The 12405-nt window shown below is 40.4% G+C and overlaps 1 protein-coding gene across 1 annotated transcript in view; it reads left to right on the forward strand.

The window, feature by feature from the left end:
* Nucleotides 1-1979: 1979 nt before the first annotated feature.
* Nucleotides 1980-12405, forward strand: part of ptk7b (protein tyrosine kinase 7b) — a 91882-nt gene continuing 81456 nt past the window's right edge. The window contains exon 1 of the mRNA XM_055018758.1: nt 1980-2574. Within this exon, the coding sequence (XP_054874733.1) occupies nt 2454-2574 (121 nt within the window). The 5' untranslated portion in view covers nt 1980-2453. The remainder of the gene's footprint in view (nt 2575-12405) is intronic.

The following is a 12405-nucleotide window of genomic DNA, read 5'->3' on the forward strand; positions in this document are numbered from 1 at the left end:
TCAACAAAATCACATTCCCAATTGGACTAATGTCGTTTCTTGTCCCATCTACAAACCTACACATAACTCAATAAATTCCACAAAGGAACATCTTAGAAGTCAGGATCCAACTTGAGTGTGGGAACTCTGAGAACATGAACGCTTTGCCAAGATGTGATGTGTCTCTGGTTCCTCCCTCCTCCTGGTGGAAGTCAGCCTGAGGTTTCTCTGCTTGCTGCTAATCTCTCAGTATGTCAGAGCTTTAATGTGGAGCTTTGAATTCACCAGAAGACTCAGGCTTCTTCTCTCAGCTGGCTCTGAAGCAAACAGCACAGTTCATTAGTACATGAGAGCTGGCAGCGTGCCCTTAGATGCTTCAAATAAAACTTTGACATGTTTTTGTGAATGAATTTGAATTTGATTGTGCTACTACAGCCCCTTCAAAGCAACCAATGATGCTGTTTTTCCTGCTTTAGCCATTTACCCTGGTTCTCTCCATGCTTCTATCCACCACAGTCCTCTATGTGCCAGCTGGACCAGTAACATGGCACCAGTCCCACACAGCAGTAGCAGTGGTGCCAGCAGGAGCCGTCACCTTGTGGTCAGGGCGATGTGTCCTGGACATGTGAACTCACAGAAGGTGTTAAATAACATCAGTGTGTTGTCCTGCTGGTGTAACTGTGACATGATTAAATGCTTCTCCAAGCTACATTAATCACAGTCAGTGACATTATACAACATAACAGTTTGGATGTTAGTCTCTATATGCACAATAGATGTACACAGACCACGTTACTACAGAGATTATACACGAATTATAGAGAAATTTTCTCTTGGGGGCACGTGGGATAATTTTGGAAAGTAATTATAATTTATAATTATAAAAAGTAAAATAATTCATTCCCAAGATATTCAATGTTTAGGACATCATAATCGCTGGATTTTGAATTTCTGCATTTCTGCATCATCTGAAAGCAGTGTGGATGTGTGAAGAGACAGTGATGAGGTTGAACCAGCGGGTCGCACTGTTGTTCTCCTTATCCCGGGTCAGGCACGGGAACGGAAGCTGCTCTGCAGGAGAATAGGGAGTAAAGCGACAAGTAACCGCAGTTATACACTGACACTGGATGGTGGATTTCAAAGTAAGATATTTTACCTTTTTTTTTTTTTTTTTTGAAGTGTAAAAAGACATAATGGACTTAAAGTCTAGGAAATTATGGAACACATGAAACTGTAGAAAAGCTATAAGGATAAGAATATTACAAAGAAAAACAAGATGATCAAAAAGGTGGCGCTAGAATAGAATGGAAATATTGTATTAGTCCCAGGGGGAAATTCAGTAAAAAAAAAAAAAAGAAGAAAAAAAGAAATAACAGAAAAAACAACAACAATAACAGCTAAATTTCCAATAATTAACAAGAAAAATAGCGGCGGTAATAAAAAATAAAGGCATTATCAACAACAACAACAATAATAATAATACAAAGCAGAAGGGGATCAAATAGAGTAGAATTATGTTATAAGGTTATATTATGACAACAATGACAATGCATCTACTACAAGAAGATCAGAGCAGTACAGGTGAAAATAAAAGGTTTACACGTGTACACATTGTAAAAAGATAAATAAACTTTAACTACGATAACAAACAAACTACAAAGCTGCATAACATCAACAATTATATTAGTCAAAGAAAATACAGAAGAAGGTCAAATTAGATAGAGTTAAAAATAAAAGGTTTGTAGCAGAGTTATATTTTTTTAAAGCAGTTTCTAAAGATATAAAATGTTATTTTACACTGCATGAACAGAAATATAAACCAAGTTCAACTAAAATGAACCAAGCGCTATTAAATAAGTAAAGGAAAAGACTTGGCAGGTGTAGAGGAACCCCTCTTGAGAGGATTATTTTGAAAGTGCACATAGGAAGTGGCGGTCTTGTTTCCGTCCACTTGCCGCGGCTGTGGCTCCTCTCCGGCTGGTGGGAGGACCTTGGACTGTTTGGGGAGGAAGCCAACTTGGAAACACGGCAGAGTGAAACTCCCGGTTGTATCTCACTGAGGCGGTCGGCGGCTGTGAGCGCAGGTAGACGGCGGCTTCTTTCCCCGGGGTGTAATGACCCGTTGCAGCCGGAATTCCCAGCAGTCCTCTTCCTCCTGTGAGCCTCCTGGAAGTTCAAACTTCGCTCCAAACTTTCGGCGGGGCTCCTCGCTCTGAGCTCACTAACAAGCTCCGGAGCTGCTGGCCTGTGGACCGAAGCGTCCGACCCACATGTTCCCCGCCGCTGCTCGCTGCTTTCCGGAACAGCCAGGTCAGCGGGCCGACTAGCTTCCCCCGGGAGCTGCGAAGGCTGTACTTTACCTGTACGCACACGGCGACGCACGGAGCTCTTTGACGCTCACATTTTCGCGCTACGGTTCTCCCCGTGGCCGCCGGAGAAACAGGACCGGAGAACCGCCGAGCACCAGGACGGTCATGGACCGAGCAGGAGGGAGCGAGTCCCGGCGGAGTGACGGCTGGAGGAACCCCGCGGCGACGAGCAAGAGGAACCCCCCGGTGGTTTTGATGATAGCTATGGGCTTTATCTGCCTCCAAGGTTGGTAACAAGCGACTGTACACTTGAATACGAGCAGCAAACACTTTTTCTGTTCATTTCATTCGCATTTACTCGATATAAATCAAGAAAAGGCAGAAATAGGAGACCCCCGTAGACGAGCACCCCGACATTGACCTCCATGCTTTTGTACTGCCTCTGGTTCAAGTTAGTTCAATGGGTGAGTGTCTGCATTGTGGGAGCAGCAGCACCAGTCCGACAGACAGTGAAAGCTGTGTTTGGAACTCCCTTTTCTAATTCATTCCTACAGAGAGGCACTTTCTAGGTAGTTACAATTTAAAGTTGTTTGTGGGGGAGCTCATTGGGGAAGCAGACACCCCTCCCCCATGGAGCCCAGTTTGGGGGGGAAGAAACAACAACTGGAAGTTTGTGAGTACATCCAAAATGGCAGAATTCAGTGAGGTTTCAGTGGGATTTAGAAAAATATAAATGGAAAGATTTGTCAGAGACAAAACTTACACAGTTCAGCAACCCGTGTGTTTGCATGTTACTCCAATAACAAATTGATTACATTTCCTCATCTGCAGCGAGGCAGTAGTAGGATGATAGTAGGTTTCCATCCATCACTGAAGCAGCCCTGCTCTGTCATTATGTATTCCCTGGAGTATACTTCCAGCCTCCCACAACACATTGGATACGCCATTTCTGATTATCATATTCATAACTCTGTTTGCACGTTTGAACCGCCTCTCTCTGAGCCCCAGCTTGGCACGCTTTTATGGGTGCCATTCGTATGCATGGGTGGAGAGGGAGAGTGCTGCTGCCTGACTGCTAACTCAGACGAGAGGGGGGGGGGGCTCCAGAAAAGAAAAATGAACACGATCTGACGCCCTCCCACATTGTTGAAGCCTCTCAAAGTTCACAACCTCTGCAGCAGAGTGAGAAGAAAGCCACGCAGAGATCCTTCCTAGTGTGTGTTAGGAATGCTCTTATCCTGCCAAACATCAGGCTCATCATTAACTCAGTGCTCATCATGTCAAAACTGAGTCTGGTTTATCTGATCTCCACATGGAGAGCAGCTCAGTTTGTGTCTGCCTGTGCCTTCAACACAGCCCCGATAGTCAAAGTGACTGAGAAATTCCTTTAACTTGAAGTGTGTCGGCTGCCCCCCTCTCCAGTCTCCTCATGGTGCCCACTTTGGGATGAATGTGTCCTCTGTGTGCAGGCAGCAGGGGAGACGGAGGCTGCTATGGGCCTGTGTTTATAAAATGTATGAATAGAGCCAAGCCAGGTACTATCATGACAGCCTCGCTTTGTAGCCCCCTTTAGAAACGTCCTATTTTTAAAAGGGAACGTGTGAAGGATCAGCAATTCCCACATGAAGCTGTCCACACCAAACACGCCATGTTTCTGCAAGCTTGTTTCATGTGCTGGATTTTGGTATTGTGGCCAAATATTTACCCAGATCTTTATTTAATCTGAATTTACAACAATCACTCTTTCACCTCTTTGCTTGTCTGTTGATCTGGTTCCTATATGTACCTGAACGAGGACGTGGGAGCTTTCAGAGCAGATGAAAGCACGTACGACGTTGATGTCCGTCATAGTAACACAGCATCTCCCCTTCTTCCACCCTTCGTCTTCATCTTTGCGGTGTGTTTTTCATTGCCTTTGCGCCCCTGTTTTAGTCTCAACTCTGAAAGATGGATGTGGAAAAAATGACTAGGCTTATTGCGGAGGAGCTAAGATAGATGTGAAATGCTTAAGTAGCATCCTCACGCACTCATCCCCCGTCAGAGCCTCGTCTTTGATCTCCCTTCCTCGTGGGCAGCTGGAGATGATATGCATTTCAGGTCTCGTAGCGCATTAATAATTTGGATGCCTCGGCAAAAAAGTAATATTTGATGATGAAGATGTGCCGAATAAAATTTCTTGATGAAACTTAGAGTTGTGCAACACTGGAAAAAAACTTTTTTTTTCTTTTTTTCTGCAGTATATGGTCCAGTATGAAAAAATGCAGGAATTTTCACCAGGTAACTTGAGTAACTATGTTAGGAAGACTGAATGGTTTTCATATGATTGGGATGATTTTGCAGGAGAGGGCATCAAAGAAAATAAAAAAATACTTTGGGAAAAGTTACTCTTTTTAAAGGTTTGGACCCTTTCTCATATGGTGTAACACTACTAAAGGCATCTGAAATAGTTTCTTTGCTTTGTATTGCATTCAGATCTGACTCTGCACTCGTCATACAAAGCTTTGTGGTGTTGAGTTAAATGATTTAAACAAATTACTCATGTTGCCTTGGGATGTGGCAACAGTTGGTAGACACTGCAGACAGAACAACTGTTTTTGGTCGACATCTGTTCTGTAGCTGAAATATTTTCATACAATTTACTGGTGCTGCACAGTTATGGCCAAAATGAATATTAGACCGAATATCCTATTTGTGCTTCACCTTTACATGAACAGAACACTGCTTTCTTCTTGCGCCACATTCATGCTAATTTCGGAATCTTTTCATCAAGATCAGATGGAGAATAGTCTTCATGTGATTTTGGTGTATCTGCTAAAGCCTAAAATGAAATTAAAATTGTACCCTAAACGCCTCACATGCAGGCTAGTAGAAGCTAGCTGGTTGGTCGTGCCTCTAGAAGCCTCTAGACTCCGCTCACTTACTGTAGCACAGCAACTCAGACAGCTGTGAGACCAAAAGTTACTTTGAAAAGAGTGAAATATAGTTTTATGCTGTTAAATGTACCCAAGGTGAAACCAAGTGATTTGATCAAAATTGGCAGTTTTTTTTACTCTGCCAAAGAATTAGGCGGAGTTATGTGATGATCGGTGTACGTTGGTCTGTCCGTGTTCAACATTACTCAAAAATGACGGATTTGGATGAAATTTTCAGGGAAGGTCAGAAATGACACAAGGACCACTTGATTTAGATTTTGGCAGTGGTGTGGCTTATAGTTTGGATCCACGGATTTGTTAGAGATTTCCATATCATTGCGAGATAGCGGCACAGTATCACTGTAACTATGATTACAAGTCAACGCTACGTCAGCTGCCTGCTGACGATCACAAGATTGCGATCCTAGTACAAATCCACCGGGACTTATCCATTGGAAATGATACAAGGAACAATTGATTAAATTGTGGCGGTGTTTCCAAGTCCCATCAATTCCGCTACATATTTAGGTCATGCGATTTGGTATCCGTACATAATGTACACATGCATAACACATGTCTGTGCTCAACGCAAGGTCATTTTTTATTGAAGATTTCATCCTTCGGCAATGATGCAACAACTGAGCAGCCTTGGCAGAGCACTGCGCTCTCTGAATGCTTTTCTTGTATTAATAAGTGGAGCATTTTAAATAGCAACATCACATTCAATCATGTTCATTTAACTGTAGGATGCTGAAGTCGCGACCAGGATCAATACTACATTAATTGTGCAGCTCAACAATTGATGTTGCTTTTCTTTTTGCAACCAAATTTTTCCTTGCAGTGTTCCTATCCTGTTTCAGCCACTTTTGTTGTCAGCATGCAATATTTGGGCTGCTTAGATGCTGAAACAATATACATAGTGCAGCCTTAATGGACTTACTAATTGAACCCAATGGAAAGTCCAGACTTTATTTATACTTTGTGTACGTTCTCTCTGCCTTGCATAACTTGTTGTAAAATAAAATACTGTAACCAAACTACAGGAATAACTAACCACAGTGCATATTATTGGATCTGTGTAATAGATCTGTTATCTATCAACAAAAGGATGGTGTTTGATATACAGCATGTCAGGGTTATGCGGAACTGAGGAATCGACCTGTGGTGGTTCTTCTGTTAGAGATCCACAAAGCCAATCTGTACCTGTAATCTGCAGCAGATACAATAAATGTTTTTCTCAGGATGTTTTGTCCGGGTTCCTACCTACCGCTGCTTTATTTTAAAATCCATATGCTTAGCTCTTATTAACCCCGCTGTGCCCGTGGGCCGTTTGGCTGCTCGCTGGTCTTGATTCTCGGAACGCTCCAATTCAGAGCAAATGAAAGGATGTATAGTAAATAAACACAGAAATATATTACGAGGAGTGGAATTTATCTGTTTACCGTCACATACATACACATGATGGTTTATAATGAAATTGCACTGTTGAATTTGTTTAAAAGGATTCGAGGGGATTACAGCAGACAATCAAGCATCAAGATTGCTTTCATGATGCTGCGAATGTGCTCATCTATTTTATAGTTTTACAGTGATTTTAAGGAAGATTGATTTTTTTTCTCTTACAGCATCTCTCAGTGTGTTTTTGATCTGGGCCCTGTTGTTGTGTTTTTTCCTCCATCTCCGTAATTGATTCTGATATCGTGGTTGTTATAGTGCTGCAGGGGTTGGATATTGTATGAACATCTGTGCAGTCCATCGCCAACATCTGAAGCAATCTGCTGTTCAACACGCTATATGTTTTATCCTGCTTTGTTAAGCTTCTCGTGAGGCGAGGTAGACAAACGATCATGGCTTTCTGACGTATAGTTTGTGTAAAGGCACCATTACCAGATGTCTTGTGTTGCTTAAATAAATTATTGAGAGAAAGTTTGAATTGGTTGGTGAACAATTTTTACGCGTGTATATTGATTTTTGAGAATATATTTACTTTAACAGACTACTAGGACTGAATTTACAACTGACTGCTATTTATAAAATGGAAGAAAGATCAGTTTTTCCTAAAGCCCAAGATGACGTCTTCATATGTCTTGTTTTATTGAAAACCTAAATATATTCAGTTTAATGTCATAGTGCAGTAAAAAAAAAAAATAAAATAGACTTTCTTTCTTTAAAATTACTCAGCGATATATTGGATAATTGTTGCAGCTCTGTACATGATGACACAAATACTTTTTGGCTTAGATATTTGGAAAAAAATAATTAGATCCACGATGTGAACTGAGAAAACCATTTTGTTGTTATAAATAAGCATGACGGTCTGTGTGAGGCTTTAGGGTTCTGTCTTCAATTTGCACCATCAAAATGAAACAACTAACAAATGGGCTTGAGATTTTCATTATCTGTGTTTTCATTCACTTCACAAAGAGATAATTGTCTCCCAGATCAATTTTTATTTGTTCACCTCTGGGTCGTTGCTTCAAAAATAGATTTTTTGAGCAAAAAAAGAAAAAAGAATCAATGTTCTAATTTTGAATGTTTGTAGGTTACGCTTGTGGTTAGACTGTACCATTCACTGCCAGGGGAGTCTACAGACCAGAGATATGAACTCTATGGCATACACACCACTACATTATGTATTATATATAACATCAAACCGTGCAATAAGTTACCAGTTATATTATTTCAGGAGGGAATCGGAGATATTTGTGAACATTTCTCGCAGAGCAACATGCCAATGTATTGTTATGGTTGTAGTACCAGCCTTCAAATACCTTTTAGTGTCTGCCTCTCCCCTAACAACTGACCCTGAGGCTGTGCTTGTGCAAAAAATAATACAAATTTACATAATAATAATAAAAAATCTCAAATACAGGGTGTAGGCTAGTGAATAAATGACTAGTTAAATTAATAATTATACAAAAAGCCAAAAAATATTGTATGTCTAATGTACAGTATGTAATATGTAACTTTTTAACTTTAAATATTTTGGTTCTTTTCTCCCTTTAGCTGAATATTTTTGAGTTGTGGACAAAACAAGGCATTTAAGGATATTATTCTGGCTTTTAAGAAACACTGATGGAAATGTTTCATTATTTTCTGACATGTACTAGACCAAACAACTGACTGAATAATAGAGAAAATAATTATTTGCAGTGCTACTAATAGCACAGTCCAGACACAAGTGCAAATCACTTAAATATAAAATCAGAATAATGAATCTTTTTTTTTTATCTTTGAAATTAAATTTGAATCGGCAACCCAAATGTGAACAATTTAAAAACTGAACTGAAAGACAAGTAGAAAAAAAATAGTGTCAAACCCAGTTTTCATTTGATTCATTTTAATGATGTGACTAAGAATTTAAGAAAACGTGACACTGACTGATCAGCCCAACCAGTTTATCCGTTATTTAGAGACCAGTGTAAAAACAAAACTAAACCTCAGGCAGAAAAGCCAGATAAATGAGTTGAACGGTGAGATCTGCCCCTCAGTGTGTTTGTGCACATCAGGGAGTTTGATTGGTAGCACAGGTTGGGAGTCTGGGGGAGGATTTCTCAAGGTCTTCTGCAGCTCTCGTTTCTGGTCATTTATCAGACAGTGTTTATTCAGGTTTAGGTGCTGAAGCCTTTTGAACTTGAGAGTCGTCTCTTTTGCCCACTCGGTAGTGCAGTTTGCTCTTATTCCATTATAGAGGGCTCTTTTCCCAGGGGAGGATCCTCTTGCACTCTTTAAGAGATTACAGTCATGGCTGCTCGCTCTTTTATATACGGGGTCCTTGTCATTTCTAAATTGATGCGCCTTCATCATCTTGGTTTTCTGTCCTCTAGACCGTGACCCTGAATCTGATCTGGGTCGGCCAACTTCAAGGATGTTGAAGGTTTTTAGAATAAGGAGACACTGAGAAGCCTGCCACACAAATGTGGCTAAATTGGATGTACACAGGACTGTCACATAGTTTTACCATTTGGCTGTTGCCTCGATGCTTCTGTCCACATCATTTGTCAGTAAATTCAGTCTGAGAGAAAACAGTTTGGAGTTGGAAAGCTGGAAATCAACAAGAAACAATTCTTCAACCTTGCTTCTTGCTCTGGATTGTCTTTTCTGTGCTTATATTTCTCGTGAGAAAAATAAAAATGTTTTTTTCATTTATTTTCTGTATAGTTTCTTGCCAGTTTTCCTAAAATGTGTTGATTGGAATCATTTTGAAGGCTCATCGGTTGCCAAAAACAACACTCTTGGCAGCCCTAGGGGGAAATTAAAGACAGAAAGATGGATATGATGGCCTATAACATGTAGTGTGGGCTAATATTTTCCAGACCGACGCTTCCTACGCTCACATACCAAAGGTTGCGTGGAGGAAGCGTACCTGCTGATTTGTGCAGGAAGATGGAATCTCCCTGATGCATTTTTTTTGCTCTGACCGGAAAGTAAGCACAGTTCATAATGACCACTGCTCTCAGTGGCCCCTGTTGGCTCTGTGTGATCAATAAAGCCAAATAAATAAAGGACTGTGAGGTCCTGAGCTACTCGCTTTAAATGATGATTACTACACCTAATGACCCATAAACTGCTATGTGTGTGTGTGTGTGATGGAGTGTATGCACGCTGGCTCATGTGTTTGGTGGTTTTGCTGGCTCTGCTGTTGGACGCTGTGGTTGTGATTGAAATCAGGCCTCGTAGATCTCCTTCTCTTTTTTCCCCCTTCTCCTCTGTCACAGTTGGTCTGTTGGCCCTCATGGTTGGCAGCGTCGTCTGGAAGGATCTCTGTTGTTTATTGACTTGGTGCCTCCACAGCTCTGTCTCCTGTCTGGGCTGGATGGGCGGTAAGCCTACACCCCTGACTTTGTTGTGTTTTGCACAGCAACATTTTTTTTTTTTTGTTCTGTGGTGGTTCCAATTACTTGCTGCCATGCTTGAGTGGGATAGTATGCAAGAGGAGCTTTGCAATTTGCAACATTCTGAAATTATCCCAATCTAAACATTTGATTTTTAAATAAATCCTTCAAGAAACCTAATAATTAACCCCAAGCAGTTTGGGAGCGGTTTTTGCTTGAGTCACATTTTTACTCACTGCGGACTCAGTTTTCACTGCAAGTCCTGCAACTCTATGGAAAACACCACAGCCATAAAAAATGGCCCTCAATTTTACAAAAAATTTAAAAACAACCAAAATCAACTTGTGCAACATTTTCCAAATGTCCACATATGCAAAACAGTTATTTTTGGTCAATATTAAAATGAAACATGCACATTAAAGTGATTTTTGATTACACTATTTTATACATAGTTTTGGCAATTTTTTCTGACAGAACTGCACAGCACACATATTGGTTTATGGGGATTCTCAGTGTTGTTACACTTTCTGACACTGATAAATGCGGTGGTATTACCACCAGTGTAAGATTAGTTGTCTACACTGCATGTGCAGAATTGCAGATAATGATTAGTTTGGTTTTCGATTTTGTCTTTTGATTATTTTCAGTAGTTCTGTGTCTGGTCTATTAAATGAAAATGTTGAAATTTGTCAATCAGGTGTTTCCAAAAGCCCAAGATGACGTCCTCAGATGTCATGTCTTTTCTCAACTCAAGGATATTCAGAAACTAGAAAATATTTACATTTAAATAGCTGTAATCTGAACATTTTGACAAGTTTTTTTGATAAAAAATGTGCTCAAACTATTGAAATAAAAAATAGTTGTCGATTAATTAACAGTCAACTAATCAATTAATTACCTCAGCGCTAATGCAGTAGCAAATAGTCAGTCACTAATGGACTGTCAGTTTACAGAAAATGAATCTACTATTTTGACAAATGATGAATCAGAACTTTTTCATAATTTTCTGACGTTTATTAAGCAAAACAAAACAAAAGGAACAGAAATAGAAATAACAGGCACGTGAACGTTTAATGGTAAAAATTGTTAGTTGCAGCCCTAGTTGATGGTTTTATTAATCCAAGCAGTACTATATTGTTGTTTTTTTCATTTTAAATACATGTATGTTTTCAAGTTTTAAGTGTTTTTAAGGTTACAAAATTTAGTAAAACCAACCCAAACCCAAAATACTGTATACACATGCATGTAAAATAACACACACACACACACGCACGCACAATCTGAGGCAGTTAATAAAAGGCAGCAGCTTCAGAGAGCAGTAAAACATTTCGTCCTGCAGCTCACCTTGATCACCTTATGTCAAAAAAACCAACACATTTTTCCTCCTGCAATAATAAGGCGTCATCTGGCATGGAGCTGCTGCGGCCAATCAAATGAATGCAATCACACATTCCTGGTGAATTTCTTTGTAACATGAGACTGGTGTAATTCTACTGTTTACGTCGCGATCGCCACAACAAATGACAAAGTAATTGCTGCCGTGAGAGACTCGTAAAATCCCTCCTCTTATTACAGATGTGCAAGGTTTTTTTTAATCCAATAAACTTTTTAACTCATGGATCTGCTTTGACTGGTCTGGCTGATAAACAACAATCCTCCACTAGTTCAGCTTGTTGTATTTTCTGTTTAAATGCAGGGTTTTTGGTGTGAAAGCCCACTAACACACTCAGAGATGTGAAAGGGATCTTTTTATAGGCTCTATTGTCTCATAGTATACTGTATATGTCATAACCTTTTCCCAGGCTGGGTCTCAGTTACAATGAAAAAGGTGGCGCTGTGAAGATCCACCTAATCTAATATGTCAGGCGTCCCGCCCTTGTACAGCTGCAGTGATGTAACATTAACGTTCTTTTATCAGATGCAGCATCAAACATTTTCCGACCACCTTTAACCTCCACACTGTCTGATTTGCTGCTGAATTCACTTATCTGCTCTTAGTAATAACCTATGGTATCATGTTCGCTTTCAAAGATGGATACAGATGTTTTTCATAGTTTGACACTCTGTAGATATAGCCTACTCAGACGGTTGTAAATCCTCACGACAACTTTCCCCCTGCAGGGCAGGTGTGAGGCCCTGCTGAGGGGAAGCTCCAGAGCGAAACAAAATCCCTGTTTTGTTCCCACGTCGGTGCCAAAGCATGCGCAGCACTGCCAGCGCATTCAAATGCATCTGATTGAAACGTGCAGGAATGCCTAATTTGGCTTCGGCCCATTTTTTATTTATTTTTGAACGGGAGGAGGGAAGAAAGGAGGGCAGGAGAGGAGAAAGGCGTCTGGCATGCCATTGCATAATCCCAGCAGCCATTAA

The sequence above is a fragment of the Amphiprion ocellaris genome, chromosome 16 (genome assembly GCF_022539595.1).
Source record: "Amphiprion ocellaris isolate individual 3 ecotype Okinawa chromosome 16, ASM2253959v1, whole genome shotgun sequence".
Taxonomy (NCBI): Eukaryota; Metazoa; Chordata; class Actinopteri; family Pomacentridae; genus Amphiprion; species Amphiprion ocellaris.